This window comes from Cariama cristata, unplaced genomic scaffold, assembly GCF_000690535.1.
Source record: "Cariama cristata isolate BGI_N322 unplaced genomic scaffold, ASM69053v1 scaffold13154, whole genome shotgun sequence".
NCBI lineage: Eukaryota > Metazoa > Chordata > Aves > Cariamiformes > Cariamidae > Cariama > Cariama cristata.
Window position 1 is genome coordinate 1 of NW_009612475.1, and position 19,360 is coordinate 19,360.

Genomic DNA, 19,360 nt, shown 5'->3' on the forward strand with positions numbered 1-19,360 from the left:
CTCCCCGCGACGCCGCTCGGCTACCACCTATCTGACGGTGACTGTGAGTGACACCAACGACCACGAGCCGGTGTTTGAACAGCCGGAGTACCGGGAGAGCATCCGCGAGAACCTGGAGGTGGGTTATGAGGTGCTGACCATCCGCGCCACCGATGGCGATGCCCCAGCCAACGCCAACATGCTTTACCGCCTGCTGGAGCCGGGAGCTGGCGATGGGGTCTTTGAGATTGACCCGCGCTCCGGGGTTGTGAGGACCCGAGCCCTGGTGGACCGCGAGGAGGTCTCCGAGTACCACCTGGTGGTGGAAGCTAATGACCAGGGCAAGGATCCAGGACCACGCAGTGCCACAGCTATGGTGCACATCACTGTCGAGGATGAGAATGACAACTACCCTCAGTTCAGTGAGAAGCGCTACCTGGTCCAGGTACCAGAGGATGCCCCTGTGAACAGCCAGATACTGCAGGTGCAGGCCACAGATCGGGACCGGGGCAGCAATGCCCAGGTGCACTACAGCATTGTGAGTGGCAACCTGAAAGGCCAGTTCTACATCCACTCCTTCTCCGGCGCTATTGACCTGATCAACCCTCTGGATTATGAGACTATTCGGGAGTACACGCTCCGGATCAAAGCCCAGGATGGGGGCAGGCCTCCCTTGATCAACTCCAGTGGCATGGTGTCAGTGCAGGTCGTGGATGTGAATGACAATGCCCCCATCTTTGTGAGCACTCCCTTCCAGGCCACGGTTCTGGAGAACGTTCCCCTGGGCTACTCGGTGCTGCACATCCAGGCCGTGGATGCTGACTCCGGGGAGAACGCCCGCCTGGAGTACAAACTCATAGAGATGGCACCATCCACTGGAGGTGCCTCCGTAGCAGGTGACTCCACGTTCCCTTTTCAGATCAACAACAGCACAGGGTGGATCACAGTGTCTGCAGAGCTGGACCGAGAGACTGTGGAGAACTATCACTTTGGGGTGGAGGCCAGGGACCATGGCGTGCCAGTCATGACCTCCTCAGCCAGCGTGTCCATCACTGTCCTGGATGTGAACGACAACAACCCCACCTTCACAGAGAAGGTGTATCACCTCAGACTGAACGAGGATGCAGCTGTGGGCAGCAGTGTCCTGACCCTGACAGCAGTGGACAGGGACGTTAACAGTGTTGTGACTTACCAGATCACCAGTGGCAACACCAGGAACCGTTTTGCCATCACCAGTCAGAGCGGAGGGGGGCTGATCACGCTGGCCTTGCCCCTGGATTACAAGCAGGAAAGGCAGTATGTGCTCACAGTCACTGCCTCTGACGGCACTCGCTTCGACACCGTCCAGGTCTTCATCAACGTCACGGATGCCAACACGCACCGCCCGGTCTTCCAGAGCTCTCACTACACAGTGAGTGTCAGCGAGGACAAGCCCATCGGCACCTCTATTGTCACCATCAGTGCCACCGATGAAGACACGGGGGAGAATGCAAGAATCACTTACATTTTGGATGATAACATCCCCCAGTTCCGCATCGACCCTGACACAGGCACCATCACCACCCTGATGGAGCTGGACTACGAGGACCAGGCCTCCTACACGTTGGCCATTACAGCCCATGACAACGGCATCCCTCAGAAATCGGACACCACCTACGTTGAGATTCTCATCCTGGATGCCAATGACAACGCGCCTCGCTTCCTGCGCGACCGCTACCAGGGCTCGGTTTTCGAGGATGTGCCGCTTTCTACCAGCGTCCTGCAGCTGTCTGCCACTGACCGTGACTCAGGCCTCAATGGCCGTCTCCTCTACACGTTCCAGGGTGGTGATGATGGAGATGGAGACTTTTACATTGAACCCACTTCTGGAGTGATACGCACACTGCGCAAACTGGACCGCGAGAACGTGGCTGTGTACAGCCTGCGGGCCTTTGCTGTGGACAGGGGCAGCCCACCGCTGAAAGCCTCTGTGGATATCCAAGTGACTGTGCTGGACATCAATGACAACCCCCCTGTCTTTGAGAAGGATGAATTTGACATCTTTGTGGAGGAGAACAGCCCCGTGGGCTCTATTGTGGCACGGATCAGTGCAGCTGACCCCGACGAGGGGACCAACGCACAGATCATGTACCAGATCATAGAGGGGAACATCCCTGAGGTCTTCCAACTGGACTTGCTCAACGGAGACCTCACGGCCCTAATGGACCTGGATTATGAGAGCCGGACGGAGTACGTGATCGTGGTGCAGGCCACTTCAGCCCCTCTTGTGAGCCGGGCAACAGTGCACATCCGCCTCCTGGACCAGAATGATAACCCGCCAGTGCTGCAGGACTTCCAGATCCTCTTCAATAACTACGTGACCAACAAGTCCAACAGCTTCCCCTCCGGTGTGATTGGCAAGATCCCAGCTCATGATCCCGATGTGTCTGACAGCCTGGCCTACACCTTTGTGCAAGGCAACGAATTAAACTTGCTCCTTTTGGACTCTGCCACTGGGGAACTCAAACTTAGTCGTGATCTGGACAACAACAGACCCCTGGAAGCCCTTATGAAAGTGTCGGTCTCAGGTAAGCACGCGTTCGAGGTATAAACCGTGTAATTCTGCTTGTCAGGCCGGTACGGGGGCACAGGCAGAAGTAACCCACTTGCAGTTTAGTGCGCAGCTTTCGGTTTCCTGAAGTAGCAATTTATCTGCGAAATTTTTGGAAAGGAACCACAAAAATGTATCAAGCCCATGTGCTGTGGATTGAAGTGGTGCGTTGAAGTTGTTTAGCAAACATGGATCACAAGGGTAAATAAATACAAGTGTGCGTGGAAGGGTATATGCTCCCTCAGTTGAGGTGGTACCTTGGCCGAAGCTTTTCTGATACGGTTGCATAAAGGTAATAAATGATGTCACTTGCAAATTTGTAGGGAATGCACATGTATCTGTAATGCCATCTCCCCTCCCTCTATTTTTATTTCTTTGGGAAAAAAAAAAAAAAAGAAGAGCTAAGATTTGTGTTCTCTGCTGTTTTAGCAACAAAACAGAAATAATGTTTTCTTCTGCATAAACATTCTCTTCTGCATACCGGGAAGTTTGGTTGGTAGATCCTTAGAGCTCAGACCAGTTCTCTGCTGGTGTGGCCCGGGTGTATGTGACACTGGCGGAGCTGCACTGGTTTGCATTGCTGGCGTGTGTTCTCGTGGGAAATGGCAACTCTGAAAGCAATGAGTTACGGCTGTGTAATAGCTGTGTAACGTGGCTAATTGCACTGGAGTCGCTTTAGTAGCGCTAGGGGCAGATACTGGCCAAATGCAGCCCCAAAATCGGTGTTGTTGTGGGGAGGAGAGGAGAGGAGAGGAGAGGCAGGGGTACTGTACCGTTAACTTCCTTGGAGAATTTGTGTCTCTGTGTGTGTAAAGACTGTTCGATATCGTCCAATATATACTTTCGTATGAGCACATACATGCTCTTAAGATATGATTCTTTTTCTGCTTGGTTGCTTGTTTATCATGGAATTACATTTTATGCCTCTAATTGTGGCATCAATCATGCAATGAGTAATTTCCTCTGCAGGTGCCACTTCTGTAAAGTTTACTGTGGACCTGATCCCATACTTCTGTTGACTTTCAAAGGTTTAACCAGATACATTCCTTGCTCCCTCTCTCTGCAACCTAAAACTAATTTTTGTATTCTTTATGGAAGAAAAAAAGCTGAAAGTACTAGGTACGTAAAATGACACTTTGGGAGATGCTTCTTTTTGGATGGTTGTATTAAAAATTAAAAATAATCAAACTGTGGCGTAATCCCGGCAGCACTTGTTTTACTGTAAGTAGTCACGGCATGCGACAGGGCCTCGGGGGAGCGAGCCCTGCTCTCCCTTGTGTTTGGAGGCTTGAGGTCCTTTTTGCTTGAGGAAAATGAAAGTGGTATTAACTGAGCTGACTGAATTTACTGCGGTGTATCACCTGACAGGCCACTCCTGGTTCTTCCAAAATGCTGGGGGGCAGCTAATGTGGTAAGGTAGCTTATAAATGCCATTTCCATGTCCTGTGAGGACTTGCAGAAAAAACAGACAGTTGGCTTGTGACCTTAAAGAAAAACATTTGGATTAAGGTGCAGGTGATTGCATGGTCACTGTCTGTCAGAATGAGTAGCTCTGTATCTGGTAGCAGAAGATAAGAACTCATCTTGGACACAAAGCTTGGAAAAGTTGTTTCGTTAGTCTAGATGAAGAGTGTGTTCAGAACAGAAAAATGGATGACGTGAACTATTCCTTTCTCAACCTACTGATTTACGCAGTTTAAATGGATGAAATCGATGGTCAGAATGAGGACCTCCGTTTTCGTAAGTTACAGAGTTTGACTGCTCCAGCATCATTGTCATGTTTGGTGAAAGTGTGAACTTTGAAATGCTGCTGTGATGTTGATCAAAACTGGCTGTCTGCTGTATGTCTTGAGATATTTGAAAGATTAAAGCTTTTTATGGGTAGGATTTTAAAATAATTTTGACAAGCACTGAACTCCGTTGGACGTTAACTTGGAGGAGTTTGCTGTTTGGAAATTGAAAAGGTGGAGTTTGGCAGTGTGTGATTAGTCCAGGAAAGTCTCACCTGCCTCCTTTCTCTGGTTTATCTGATGCAGTCTTTAAAAAAACAGACAGAGAAGAAGCTCAGACAGAAGTACTCCACAGGGTTATCTCTAAGTGTTGCAAAATATCTGCAAATCATCTGCTAAAATGACCTGCCAGTTAACTGAAAAACGTGTCTATGGAGTAGCCATTAACCTCTCAACCCAGACAAACACAAAGTCCTGCCCTACTCACAGCTGCTCTTCAGGTCAGGGAAGGATTGGAGCTGTTTATGAACTTGGGGAATTTGATCTATACATGAGCTGGAAGTAACACCGCTGCTATAAAAATCTTATTTCCACATAGCGATGTGTTGTGCTGCGGAGGCATGCGAGTGCGTGCGATGCTAGTGAGGAGCCAAGCTACTCAGTTGAATTACTTTGAGATGCTTGGCTTGGCTAAGACCAGCATTCTTTCATTTGACTTGGGGATTATTCAAATAAGCATGTAAATTTTGGTCATATAAGCAAAATTTCAGAATCATGAAAACCAAGCAAACGGAGCTAATAGGTTTTGTAAAACCTGAGAACGGCACTTGAAACTTACCCTGACAGCTCTGTGGGAGGGTGGGCAGCCCTGGGCAAGCTCAGCACCTGCGTGGCTCTGCCTCTGCCCTGGCACCATGGTACCGGTACCGGTACCGGCTGGGCTGGGCCCCCGCAGCCCGTCAGGAACCGGCCCAAGCAGAGAAGGGAGGAACGTGGGTGGTGTGGATGTTAGCATTTTGCTTTGGATCAGGAGGGAGCTTTTGAAGTCAGTCTCTTTTGAAGTGAATCTCTCTGGGTGCTGCTCTGCCTGAGGTACAGAGCTGTCTGGGCGAACAAACCGAACCCCTTTTGGATGAAACTAGTCCATAGGTACTCCAGGGGTCCCTTAAAAAGGCACATTCTCCTTTTTCCATTGTACCTTCAAGGCTTTCCTACAGAAAGGCAGAGCTTGACGTTGTATTCCCATGCCTGTATATTGTGTTGTTAGGTTTATGTTGTTTTAACAACTGGGGTGAAATCTGGATCCAAAAAAAAAATCCTGCTCTTGCTTTCCGGGCGGAGCAGGATTTTACTCTGGGCTTTTGAAACAGGTGGTCAAGGTCAATCAGTCTGTGATTTCTTAGTGTTACTAATAAATATATGGCTTAAATTGACAGGATTGTTAAAAACGATTACTTTTTGTCCATAGCGATGTTCACGATAATGCTAAATCGGGACTTACTTGGTCAAGAAATGGGTTAAACATTGCTCGAGTCACACAGCATTCGCCCCTGTTAAACATTATACTGCAGTTCCCGCCGGTGCTGGGGGGAAGGCTGGTGCTAGCCTCAACTTTGCACAAATGTTGCACAAGTTTGCCTGGGTATCACATTGCAAACGCCGCTGGCACCTGCTTGGCTGCGCCGCCGCAAGTAGTCCCACTTATCATCACGGGCAGCTCAATGGGATACAATAGCTGTGTGCGCAAACTCCTCTGGGAACCCAGCCTAATTCACCAGTGCAGACAAAACCCAACCTGACTGGATGCCACAGCTTTCGAGTGGTCCAGATAAATGTAAAATATCATTATACAATATACAATTTTGGGAAGGTAGTGCTCCTCAGGCAGTGAGGGATAGACACCCAAGCATTTTTGAGGGCCTGCAAGCTGAAGTACTGCCTTTTACATTTCTTTGGCTTTTACTCTCCAGTGGCATTCAGTGAGGTTATTGACTATCAGCAAATACAAATTAAGATAGAGCTTGTTTGTGTTGCAATAAACTTTTGGGATTTTTACTCAATGCTTGGTAAAGGATCTTCATTATTATTGTAATTTAAAAGTCATTATGCTAACGATCCTCGATCTTCAGTCTGTGCCTTCCCCATACAAATGTAACAGAAGATGCAGTACTTTGGTTTAGCCCATCTGATAAAGGTAAGGCCACAGCTGTGCCTGAGATGCAAGGCACTGGGGATTTATTTGTGTGTGTGAAGATTTGAGATTAAAGGGCACAAAGAAACTCGAGGGAAAAGGCATCTCTGTAAGTGCAGGGGCACCTTTAGGCGCAGAGGGCGAGCACAGGGCAACAACAGCTCGGGATGCAGGCCGGGTGCCTCCGCAGTGTCAGGGTGCACCTTGGCCTTGTACCCCTGCCTTTGGGGAGCGGAGCAGATGGGGCTGCTGAGGCCTTGGGGGTTTTGGGGGGCAGATCTGCAGGGCGACTGGTTCTTTTAGGAGTGATGCTTCTGGCTGCCTGCGAGGACTTGCTTTCAGGATCAGCGAGGGGTAAGTAGCACTGAACTGTTCTCCATGGGCCCCCTCCCAGGGAAGCACGTTCCTGCCGGTGGCTGGGGTGGTATCCCTGTGGGTTATACAATTAGGAGATGATGGAAACGGATGGGTGGAGGCTCCTCTCTCCCTCTCTCGGCGTGGGAGGAGGTGTGGGTCGCGTGGCTGCAGGGCTTTTGCACTCTGGTGTCCCGGGGACCTTGGGCACTTGCACTTCAGGCCTGTGTCCCACACTAAGACGAGAGGAGAGAAGGCAGGGGCTCAAAGCCTGCAGAGACCAGGGAGGCAATGATGAGACACCTCGCTTAGAAAGATGGTGTGATACCACAAGCTACGGGATTGCATCCCTGGTCGTTATTTGGTGTATTAAGTGGGGCTGAAGTGAAGGATGGCAATAATGGTTAGTAGCGATGGTTTTGAACATTTACATTTGTTTTCCTAAAATAGCAAATCAAGAGTAGTGACTATCATTTTAAAGTTAGAGTAGCTCCTGAATCTGCTGTGGCTACCTCAATCCTTGATTGCATCCATAGAAGTTCTATATTCTGATCTGTTCTATGGGTGAGATGCATTTTAGATGTGCTTCCCTCCAGCCTGCAGGAATGTGACTTTCCCTCTTCAGCTGTATAATCTGTTCCAGCCGATAAAAAGTTGTGGCTGCCTTGTTGCTTTCCTATGGGCTTCCTTCCATTTCATCGCTGGATTTCATAGGAGTGGTGTATTTTTGTTTCCAAAGACAGGAAAACGTCTGTGGCTATGAGAGGAAAATATTTAGTGGGAGGCTGACTGACAAAGTAACTTTTTACTGAGATAAAAGATACCTTCTGCATGTAAATAAATAAAATAGGGAGTTACCTGCAGCTCAAACTCCTGTAAATAAGCAATTTCTTTGCTAAAGTGGGGATCCCTAGCAATAAAAAAAAATGTTTACCACAACACACTTTAAAAAGTAAATGAGGTGTTTTATCTCAGATAAAAGCTGTTTTGTCAGTCAGCTTCTTTCAGAAAATGCTACTATGCAACATAGCTATCACTAAAAATGTTTGTTTCTCTTTGTTTCTATGTGTGTTCAGTGCCAACTGTATATTCTCAATTTTTGTTACTCAGTTTTTAACAAGATATTTCTACCTTAGTATGTCTCGATGGTTGAAGCATATGCAGATGGCAGTTCTTAACCTCATCCCAAAACTTTGAACCATAAGTACTAGAGGTCACAGTCAGTTCCTGGGGAAAAAAAAAATAGTGTGTATCAAAGCTCTACATAAACCCTAACTCAGCAATGCTGTTTAAAAATCCAAGGGCATGTTTATATTTGCAGCATCTTCTTGTTAAGATTTCTGTACAAGCTATTGGGTTGCCTTGATTGAGAGGGTATGAGAAATGGCTTATTGAGGCTGCAGGGGTTTTTGGCTGGTTTTGTACACACTTTTCTCAGTGTACCCATAATTTTATTTTCTTTTTTTATTGCCTAAATGTGGATGCTTTTCTGAGTGATTTCTGGGAAAGAGGGAGACTTCAGGATAACAAGGAGAAGGTGTAAGAAGAATGAGACTGAAGATGTGAGAAGGAGAAAGATCTACTAGGCTTTACTTGATAACAAGTCTCAAGAGAAAGAAGTTAATTTTGGAGAAGTATGATGGTGGGATTACCTGGAAAACTTTTTTCTCCTATTGTCAAATTGTTTGCAAATGGGGAGATAGTTGTAATAACCATTTTGTAATTGGATTAGTAATTGTTTTATATTTTTTGATTACTTTTTAAGCTTCAGGGTGTATTAATGAATTGGTTTCCTTGGTGTATTCCCTTGTGATTTGCTTCCCTCTTAGAAGTCACTGAAGTGCTCTTACTTCTGACTTGTAGTTGCGGGTTGGGAAGAATCCTCTTTTGTTCTGTTGTTCTGGTCACGCGTTTCCTTGCAGTTCAGATTTGGTTTCGGCTGGGGTTGCGGAGCCTGCTGCAAACTGCCAAATACAGAATAAACATTGAATTGCTGTCAAGGGTAATGGCAAAAGAACCCTTTGTTTAGAATACAGGAACAGTTTTCTGGGTTTGGATGTTAGGATGATAGTAAACCTGCAGTAGAAGTAGTGGTGGGGAAAGTAGGTGATGTGAAGCAGTGGGATTTTAGACTTCATTATCTCCAACATCCCAAGCGCTACCTGAGGAAGTGGCTGGCTGCTGATAAAGTGTATAATTTTACATTTGCTCATTGAATCATCCATTTTCCTTCAGTGTATATACTTAATATCTTGAAACTCCCTTTCATTGTTGACTCCCATCTTTGAGCTGAATGGATTTTCTCAGACATCCCATGACTGAGGAACGTAATGCTGGGTTTTAAAGTATGACATTACGTGAAGGTAGGTAGCGTGCTCACCACTCTTCTGGCAGGGTGCTTGCTGGTGAGACTCTTAGCAGACGCTTGGATGGGAACCCAGGCATCCTCATATTTCCACCATTCCGGTCAGAGTGTGGCCCTGGTGTCCCCCAGCATCGTCAAGGAAGGGCTGGGGAGACTTATCTGTGGTCTTCTGCCTCCTCCTCAGGGTGTGCTGCCCGTCTGCCAGACACCCCTGCAGCTGACGGGTTGTCTCCAGCGTTTTGGCTGGCTCGGTGCGCAGGGTTCATGGGTTCAGGGGCACATGATAGCATGCAACACCTATGACGGTGTTTACAGCTCAGCCAAATGTGTAGCTGCTGCATACGTTGGCATAGCTGAGCTCACTTTCGTCTGGTTATTTTCAGTACAGACAGCAATGACTGCACCGTAGCATGGGTTCGACTTGCAATTTCACTGGGTGCCTTGATTCCCTCGTGGGTCGGGTGAGACTGATACAAAGACTCTGGGAACATGACCACTCTAGAAGTTGGGAGCAGAATTACTTTCTGGAAACAAGCAAACATGAAGCAGAAACCTCTTCTAAACCTACATGCTACAAAGACTTTTTTGATATTTAGCAGCACAGGCAACTCTAGCTGTAACGCTGATGCATGGAGCATGAGTAAGGAGAGGATCAAATGTCAGACAGAAGATCTACACTCTCCATCCCTTCTCCCTCTCTTGTATAAGCCCTCAGGATTTTGAGGACCAGTTGGTGGGTTCAGACTCACTACGTTTGAGTGCCTGAGATAACAACACAACTTATCTGTTTACCTTAGTATTGCCTAATTTACAGGATTTGGGCAACTGTTTCTCTTGGCTTCCTTTGGCATATTGACTTGTATTTCCAAAAATATCTATGTGGAGTCTTTAGGAAATGTAGGAACATTAGAAGAGTTGAAGATGTTAAAATCAGACCTAATGACCCTTTTTGGCAATCTTCCATGTTATAGTTCTTCTATCCTGGTTTCTGTGGGAATGATGATGATTTTAGGTGAAATAGTGCTCCAACCACTCTGACATCTGCTTTGCCATTTAGGAAACAAATATGTCAGTGCTGTCTTTTATGAATGATAGGCTTTTGTGTTGTCTGCTCCTTTTTTAAAGACTATGTGGCCAAAAGATTGCATAAATCAGAGTACAGAACAAGTTGATGAGGGGCTCAGTTCTTCAAAGCCTTGTTCACAGTGGTTGTCCGCTTGAAAGAAAGAACATCTGAGACTCAATTAAATTCAATTTTGCCACTTTGTGTTTCTGTGAAAAGTGACCATTTTATTGTTTGTCCTCCTAGTGCAGCTCTTTTTCCAGTGTTGAAAAACACTGAACTATTTATAGATGTAGCAGAAGTTTCCAAAGGGGCAGGATGTAATCTTTATGGAAAATTTTGAAATCTGCCATTGAGCGATCTCTTGTTTGTTTAGTGAGATTTGCCTAACACCATTTTTTGTAAGACCTAGGTGAATACACTTTGGTTGAGATTTCATTGCAATGCGTTGGTTTTGTTGGATTGAAACAGCATTATCGAAGGTACAGCTTGACTCTTATGGTCAGATTTGTATCACCTACCATGATCTGCCCAAGAAATCAGGTATCTCTTCAAAGGTGGTCATGTAGGTTGCAGCCATGATTGGTTGATAGGCAGGAGGGCTCCTCACTGGAGATGCCCGTCTCACTCTGCTGATTAAAGAGGGAATGTAAGTGACTGACTTGGGCTGATTGCCTTGTTGTTAGGTGGCTAAAGTTCAGTGGGATCAACCCACCCTGAATGTATGTGCCAGGACGGAAGGGTTTGTTTTCTTTTGTGGTGATGATCGTACTTATTTCTGTTACAGCAAACTACCTGTAGTAACAGGCCTAGCAGACTAGATGGAAAGGATGGGGGAGGCTATAATTGGCAAACAGGAAAATGTTTTGCCATGAATAGTGTTAGGAGAGACTTTAAATATTGTCAAGAGTTTGAGTGAATGAAGGGAGGAAAGTATGCTTTTATGGGGATTTGGCATTCAACAAAGAAATAAAATTTTAAAATACTTCAGAAAGGTGATCTTCGCACTTGAAAGAAAAGCAGTCGGACAGAAAAGTAGGATTTGCTGGAGAGAAAGGAAAACTTTTGGACTTTGTTTCAACAAGTCGTTAATGCTGCTAAGCTGTAACCACCTTCCTATTATTCCAGTGTTTACACTTGCCAAGCACAAAAAAAGCAAATAAATGAGATGGTAAACCTGTAATAAATCCTCAGGGGACCACATAATAAACATAGACATGTTACGCTTATCAAATACAAAGGAAAGTAATCTGTTTTCAACACCATTGCCGAATGCGTGATAGATGCTACATTCCGTCAGGTCTCCAGCACTGTTGGAAATGATGCATCTGGTCAAAATACTTCAGTGCTTTTTGAAGGAGGGAGAAGGAGAGGCCATTGTTAGCAACCATTGTCAACACGGCATCTCCTGCCTGCTCTGGAGTTTGTGGGCTAGATCCAGTTTCAGGGAGAAGCAAAAGCATCTGGACCTCACCAAAAGGGGCAAAGCAGGGACTATATTATCAAATTTGAGTTTCACAGACATGATAACCAGCACGTAGCAGTCTGTCTTTGCTGTTAAATCCCAAGGGGCTGTTAGGTTTGGAAGCAAATGTACTCGAGGTGATTCTCTGTAGCTGCCATGGCACCGGGGCGTGTATCATGGGTACAAGGAGCTGCTGGATCGATTGGGTTTGCTCTTTCCTTTCACTAGCTCCAGATCAGACTCCTTGACCCCATTCAAAACTGATGTTAGCAAGTCATTGAGTTTATTGGATGGAATTCCTGTCATAGCACTTTTGGACTTTCCAGGAACCAGTCCCTCATTTACTTGTGGGCTTGCAGCGATGGTCGTGCTGGATCTTTCTCTAAAGGAGACCCTTTAACATCCAAGCTGTGTTCTTTAATTTATTTATTTATTTATTTAGCTGTCTGAATTTAGTTTAAATGATGTAAAAGCTGTCCCACACTAGCACATTGCTTGTTCTAGCAGTTTGTGATTGCCAGCCTGCAGACACTGCAGGCACAGCTGAGCGTGGCTAGGGAGAGGTGTTTGGCACCTTTCACAGCTTAGGGCCAGTAAAGGACTTTATCTAACCATCAAATGCCACAGCACCTCACTTTTAGGTGCCTGTTGCCTGCAGCGGCATCCTGTTTTAGGCAGTTAAGTGTCCTATAAAGTGGGAGTGCTTGAAATACCATCCCGCTACAGCTTGGGCACTTCACTCAGCATAGCGATCAGGACACTTAGTGAGGGCAGAGATGGGCTGGGGTCCAGCCCTTGATCTCAAAGCTCTTACTGTGCTGTACATTAAAGAGGAGCCGAATAAGGTACAGAAGCCATTGTGGGACTCACGTTTCCCATCTTCCCATGGTAAGTGCTATAAGCTACAGGGTCATGCTCACACTTGCTGGGTACTGGGGAGGAGGCTTTCTGGCTCACGTTCGTGTATGTGGGCACCTCCGCTTCAGTTGAGCAGCAGTGTGGGCAGTCTGGCTTTGACCCTCAGCTGCTGGATTTTGTTAGGCCATAATAAAAGCTGGATTGTGAACTGTTCAGGATGTGTCAGGACTAGGTCAGTTCTGGCTGTAGCCAGGGACTCAGCTTTTCCCACCTGGGAAGTCAAAGGTAAAAGAAACCAGAACCCCAGCACTTGCCAGAGAGTACTTTCCTATTGATCAGAACTGATTTGTTTATCTTCTGGCTTTAACTATTTGTAAATGTATTTTGCTTTTATGTGGAACGGCCCCCATATGGGCTAAAGGGTCAGTTATGGAAGGATTCATGGGCTCAGACTTAAATTGCACTGCAAAATATCCAGAGTTCAACCCATCTTCGCCTACTGTTTAATCCTCTTTCTCACTGCAGTTTGCTGTGATGATAGACTTGCTAGTAATTATCAACATGTTGCCGCTCGTTGCTTGGATCCTGTGGCTTTTCCCGCAATGTGCTCGCTGACGCTACAGCTAGCCAACATTGTCCTGACACATACAGTAAAGGTTTCTTGGCACCAATGACTGGGTTGAACTATCCCATCGGTTGACTCGGTTTCCCTTCTCACGGGCTGTTATTCTGCTGTTGGCCTTCTTTTACTGACACAGTGTAATTTAGCAATGTGTGCTCTGCATGATGAGCTCTCCATCTGGCAGATAATTGCCTGCTAGTTTAAATCCCATCTTAACTTCAGTTTCTCGAGATCACAAAACCTGCTGGTGCCTTCTGGTTGGTTTTGCAGGCTGTTTGCAAAAAGATTTGTTACAAGGTGAAGTGATGTGGGCAAATGTCTGTGAGTTTTTTTGAATGTTAGGTAAGACAGCTTAATGTTTAGGTCCTGCTTACCAAGCTACCTGACATTATTCTGCATTGAGTTTGGCAATCTAACAATTGGGCTTGTTGACCAAGCTGCTGACAGCAGGCGCTGGTTCTTTGCAGTGGTTTTGGAAAGTGGGAACCCTGGGTACATTTTACGACCTGGTGGATGATGGAAGCTTGTTACACAAAACATGATGGTGTTCCTCTTTCCTTCTTCCTTATCTTCTTCTCCCCTCTCCCTTCGTTTTCATTGGATCTGTTTCCTGTGTGCTATTACGCAGTGAGGCACCGTGTCTGCAAAGTTTGCCTGCTGCAAGTTTGTACAGGGCTGCGCGCAGCAGAGACCTCGCGGGGGCTGCTTTTGTAATACCTGCTGTAAATAATGAGGATAACCACCAGACATTGACTGCCCGACGGCCCTGTGAGATAGCCAGATACAGACAGCGGTTCTGGGGCCCGCCCCGGGCCCGCCCGATGGTGTGTCTGGCAGGTGCTTGGAGCCGGCTGGCGGTTGCCCACCAGGCACGGTGCTTGCCGATGCTGTGGCAGCATCCTTTCTCCTCCTCATCCTTTGGGGAGGCAGGGCATCCTTTCTCATCCACTCCTCACCCTCTTCTGACCACCGTGCTGTAACCGTGCTATTAGGTGGGTGTGTTGGCCCAAGGCAAGGCAGGGTCCATCCCTTCCAGGGATGCCCTGTGACATGCTCCCAGTGAATGGAGGACAGCCGTCACATAGCCCATGCAGCCCTTGCACTCCCAGTGGCCATTTTGGGGTTGGGACCTCAGCGGTGCTGGCTGCCGGGTGCAGCTTCCAGAGGTTTTACAGTCACGATCCTTTGCCCCTCCCCTTGCACAGGGTCTCGAGAACCACAGCATGAGGTGGTGACAGTCCCACAGAGGTGTCGCTGCCCAGCACAGGCAGTTGCGGGACGTCTGTGACCAGCCTCAGGTCGCGGGGCATGCTGCACACTGAATGTCGGTGCTTGTCATCATTGCAGGCCGTGGGAGCAACACTTGTACCCATGAACTGGGAATTTGGCCCAGTTTGGGTATAGACGGTGACTACATTTTTTTTCCTATCCCTTGTGACAAGTTGCAGTTGCCCTTACTGGCTGCTTCCTTCATGCCTCAGCTCCCTTATGGCTCAGCTAATAGCAGTGTCTGGGACTTTATTCAGCTTTAAGAGGCTTTAAACTAAGAAATTCCTATTTACTACCAGCAGCATTGATGGACATGACTGATTAATGGCAATAAACTCAGGTGAGAACTGAGAGACAAGGATATTTTTTCTATTCTATGCAGTAAACTTGATTGTTTTATATGAATGAGTTTTATGAACTTTTGTACGATCCGCTTTTAAAATATGTCCCTTGCCAAGTGGTTGGGGATTTCTTAAGCTGAGATGACTGATTCAGTTCTTGGCTCAAGCCAGCATGCGTCAGACTGCACTGAAGCTGAGGTGATCAGGTAAAATTCTTCACACCAGTGGCGGCAGTTGAGCATCCATCCCTTTTTTTTCTTGGGGGAAAGTCCTCCAGGAGAGGCCGTTTTGCCTGCTCTGAGGTGGTGTTAGTGACTCCCTGGCTATTTGCTCTGCGTCTCCTTGATCAGACTTTAGCTGTCAAAAGATCCCATTGCTCTTTTCAAGGCCTAAAGGGAAAGTAAAGTGACAACTTTGGTGGCCAATTTGAAAGCTTTCTCAGACTGGAAAGTATCCCATAGGGTAAACAAATTCACACACACTTTACACATCCCATACTGATTATATAGGATGGCTTTTTACTGGCTTAGTGCTGCATAGAGTTGGGATATTGTGCATTTTCAGGTATTTAAATGAACTTATATAAATGACTAATGATAAGAAAAGACTAATTAAATTTTATTCCTGTGCTGAAACTGAATTTTAAAGAAATCAGCAGTTGTGAAATTTGCAGTGTTGTTCTTTGCACTGTAGAGCCTTTGTGCTTACTGCTGTAGTCATATTACACGACATTGCCTAATACCCGGCAAGGCGTATTCTTGGCTCATTCAGCAGGTAGGGCTCCCTCAGGGTCACTGAATCCCTCCATGTACTTAGCAGAGAGATCAGCCTGATGATTTTACAGCCATGTGTCTGCGTTTGCATTTCCAGTGCTTTTTCCTTTTTGCAGTAGTTTTCCCTTTTACAATACGGTGATTATTAAAAGCAGAGCTCTGACTAGTTTGTGACCAGTATCATCCCTCTCTGCTTCCCACTTCTGGTAGTCAGTGGCTAATTTGCTGGTCCATCCTGGGGATGGGTTTTTCGCTGTGGAACACCCGCTCCATCCTCGTGGTACAGTGGCAGAGACTGACGGGCATAGGCACCTTGTGGAGATGCTCAGGTCCTGGGGCGGGGGCTCAAGCTTGCAGCTGAGAGCTGGTCCTCTAGCATATGAGATGCTGATCCATTAGAGCTTCAGGGTAATTTAATCACTTTTGGAAAGCACAATAGTTAATAATCCCACACTAAGAAATGGCCACTGCTTCTGTTCCTTATTAGACATCTTAATTAATTTCTTTTCCATTTCTGTTCTTAGGCATTTTGTAGCATTTAATTTTCTCTATGGTAATTTATGAGTCACGAAATCTCTTGGAACAAGTTAGCCTCCGTGTGATGGTGTTTCAGCACCTCTTGCATTTCCTTCGGTTGGATCGTGTGTTGCTGCTTGTTTAGAGGCACCGCTGCTGCTTCCCCAAGGAAAGCAATATATTGTTACCTGGGTGTGATGTGCCAGGACCGTGCTGCCCTCTCTTTGGAGATGGGCCCTCCACCTACTTACGTAGTATTTAAGGTGCTTATCAAATACTGGGATGGAAAATTATTACATTTTCTGAAATTACAGTGTTTGGGTGACTCACTTTTCTTGTCCAGTCACTGTCTACATGTTTGAGTTGGTTCAGAAAGATGTAAGCAACAGTCTAGCTGAAAAATGCATTGGCCATGGGGCTTCCACCGCAGGGGTTTAAGTGGGATGGGTCTGTTAAAGAAAGTGAGGCATTACATGTTGTTGTACAAGGCGCTGCAAATATCTTATCTGTGTATTGTTCTGATAGTTCCTAGTCAAGAAAAGTTAATTTATTTTGTAAAGAGGACAAGTTGGGGAACAGAGAATTTGTTTCACTGGAGGTATCATTTATGGTAGAAGATTGTATCTTTTGTATTGCAAAATGAAAACCAGAGAGGACTATGATTGCTACCTACCTCTCTGAAGTACTTAGGGAAAATGAGCAGGGCAGTTTAAAGGAAAAAAATCTAAGTAAACCAACTTAATAAATTTAGGTGGGATGTTAGAAGGCAGTTTGAAACCTTTAGGGAAGCAAATTTCTGGAAAAACCTCCCTGTGAAGGGATCCAAAGAAGTGTAGCTGGGTTTAAGATGAAGCTTGATAAATTAATGAACACTTGATAGTTTATAAGTAGTGTTATGCATGTACAACACACTTCCTTGAGAAGCTTCCTTGAATAGAAAATTGAACTTGGTGGTGGGAAAATTATTTCCTGTTCTCTTTTTGCTGCAGAAACTAAACACGCATATTAACAAATCGGAAATGCAATTAGCCCTTTGAACTGCCTAAGCTTATGTAAGTTGTTGTGTGTTGATAACAGCATTGCTATCTTCTCCTAAACTTGGTATCAAAAGAAGGTAAAGAATCCACAAGGCAGCGTGGTTCAACAGATAAATGAATGGGGCTGGAAGCTATTCATAAACGTCACTGGCTGCAAGGTGCAGCAAATCTGTGCCAATCTTGCTTCTGGCTGTTACAGTCCTTCCCTTCCCAGCACCTGTATGACCTTGTGCTGGGCTATTTCCACGCACCAAGTTGCTAAAACGCCAACCTGCCATTAAAAAAAACGCAAAACAAACTTCTGACTTAGCATGAAGAAACAGCCCACTCCATCAAACAAGTATCAGAGACTCTGCAAGGGAGAATGAAAGTTGCCAAACTACCAATAAAAACAAGCAAACAAAAAAGTTCTGACTTAGTGTGAAGAAACAGTTCAATGCTGTATGAGATGAGTGCCAGTGCAGAGCAGAAGAGGGGCTGTGGCAGCCAGCCCTTAGATTAGCTTACGGCTGCTGTGTGTTTGCAACTAAAGCCTGAAGAAAAGTATGAATTTTTATTGGCTTTTTTTGAGTAGAATTTTTATTACCTTGTGCTGGAACAGTTTAGCGCATGGTTGGACAGGTACCAAAAATGGTGTAAAAGAGGCAGCAGTAATTAGGTGGGTTTAGGCTCTGGCCTTGGCTTGGTGGGTTCTCTGCTGCTTCTTCTTGGAGGAGATTATCTAAGTTTGCCCATGCTTGCATTTTGTCCCTTCTGGAAGGCAGAAAGTCTTTAGAAAGTCCTTTCAAAATGTGGAAGGGTTCTGCTGTCCCTCCCTTAGGCCTGTGTGACCACATTGACTCAAGCTAGGAGGAGAATTTGTTCCAGCGCTGTGTGTGCAGTACTTGGCCGCTGACCCATGTAGGCAAGTGTGTCAGCACTCACCACTCTCTTCTGTGGGTACAAAACTCCCAGCTTTCATTTGTATGAAATTCTGCCACCTAGAAGTTCTACAGCTTGAACCTACCACAGATTTTGTGATGCAAAATGCAGCTGCATTGTGCTAACATCAAAACCACGGGAGATTCAGTAAACATGTTTGAAAACACCTGTCTTGGAAACATACAGAGAGCAAGAAAATATGGTAATAAATGAATGCAAAAAAACCCAGCTGAATAATTTTAGTTCTTCGTTCCTTGTAGATTGCTGCCTTTCTAGGGCTGTTAATAAAACAATTAACAAATTTTGGTTTAAAAAGGTAAGAAATTCTCTGATAGCAAGGATTCTGCATTGTGAAAGTGTGTGTATTTATGAGCTCTGGCTCAGTCCTTTGAATTATCTAGGCACTACTGTAACTGATAAGTGAATGCTGATAACCCTGTTAATATTTCAAGGACTCTTTGCAACTGTAGGGGAGCAGTTGGTAACTATCACATTCCTTTGCATTGCAGGACAGGTTTTTTATTTGCTATCTGAATGGTGTTATATACATACAGGTTTTTTTCGAGCTCAGTTCACCTTGTCTCACAGCCGCTCCTTGGCAGGCAGCCTCATGAACTCTTTAAGATGCCTCTCACTGAGAGCAGCTGGGCTCATTGCCTGCCCTGGTGTGGCTGGGATTTGGATTGCAAATTCCTGATCTGAACAAAGAGGAGGAATAGAAAAGGCTGGTCTCTGGCCTCTCTCACACTTTAGGAAACTTTGCTGGATTCAGAGGATTGTACTCATAACTTCAGGGAAAAAAAAAAAAAGCTTCTATCTTTGCAAAGACGGATGCAGCCTCAGCAATAGGCATGTTGCTAGAAGAGGGAAGAGAGAGGGGATTCCGGGAGGCTGCTGGGATTTCAAGCACTGTCTTATCTAGAGCTACCTTGAGTCTTGTCCACAATTGTTCTCTTTTTCTCTTTCACCCCTGCTTTGTTTCCTCAGAACCAGGGGGCTGGAGATCAGTGTTTTTAGAAAAGACAGAGAGTGGGAAAAAACCTGGATGGAGACAAACCGTGTGTGCAGGATGCATCCACATGCATTCACTTACTGCACTCATCAGGTGCACCCAAAGGCCTTACTATTGAGAAGCAACTTGCTGTAATTGCTTTCACAAGACAGTATCAACTGGGTAGGATTTGGCCTGTACTGGCTTGCGTTTGGTAAAGAGCAGAGGAGATGAGTCAAACTAAACAGGGTGACTCATCAGAATTGGGCTCATGTGATGGTTTGTGTGTATAAAA

At 45.9% G+C, this 19,360-nt stretch overlaps 1 protein-coding gene across 1 annotated transcript in view; it reads left to right on the plus strand.

Annotated features, from left to right (window-relative positions):
• Positions 1-7: 7 nt before the first annotated feature.
• Positions 8-19,360, plus strand: part of CELSR1 (cadherin, EGF LAG seven-pass G-type receptor 1) — a gene marked incomplete at its 5' end in the record, with an annotated part of 171,480 nt that continues 152,127 nt past the window's right edge. Inside the window, one exon of the mRNA XM_009698658.1 lies at positions 8-2,546. Coding sequence (XP_009696960.1) covers positions 8-2,546 — 2,539 coding nt within the window. The remainder of the gene's footprint in view (positions 2,547-19,360) is intronic.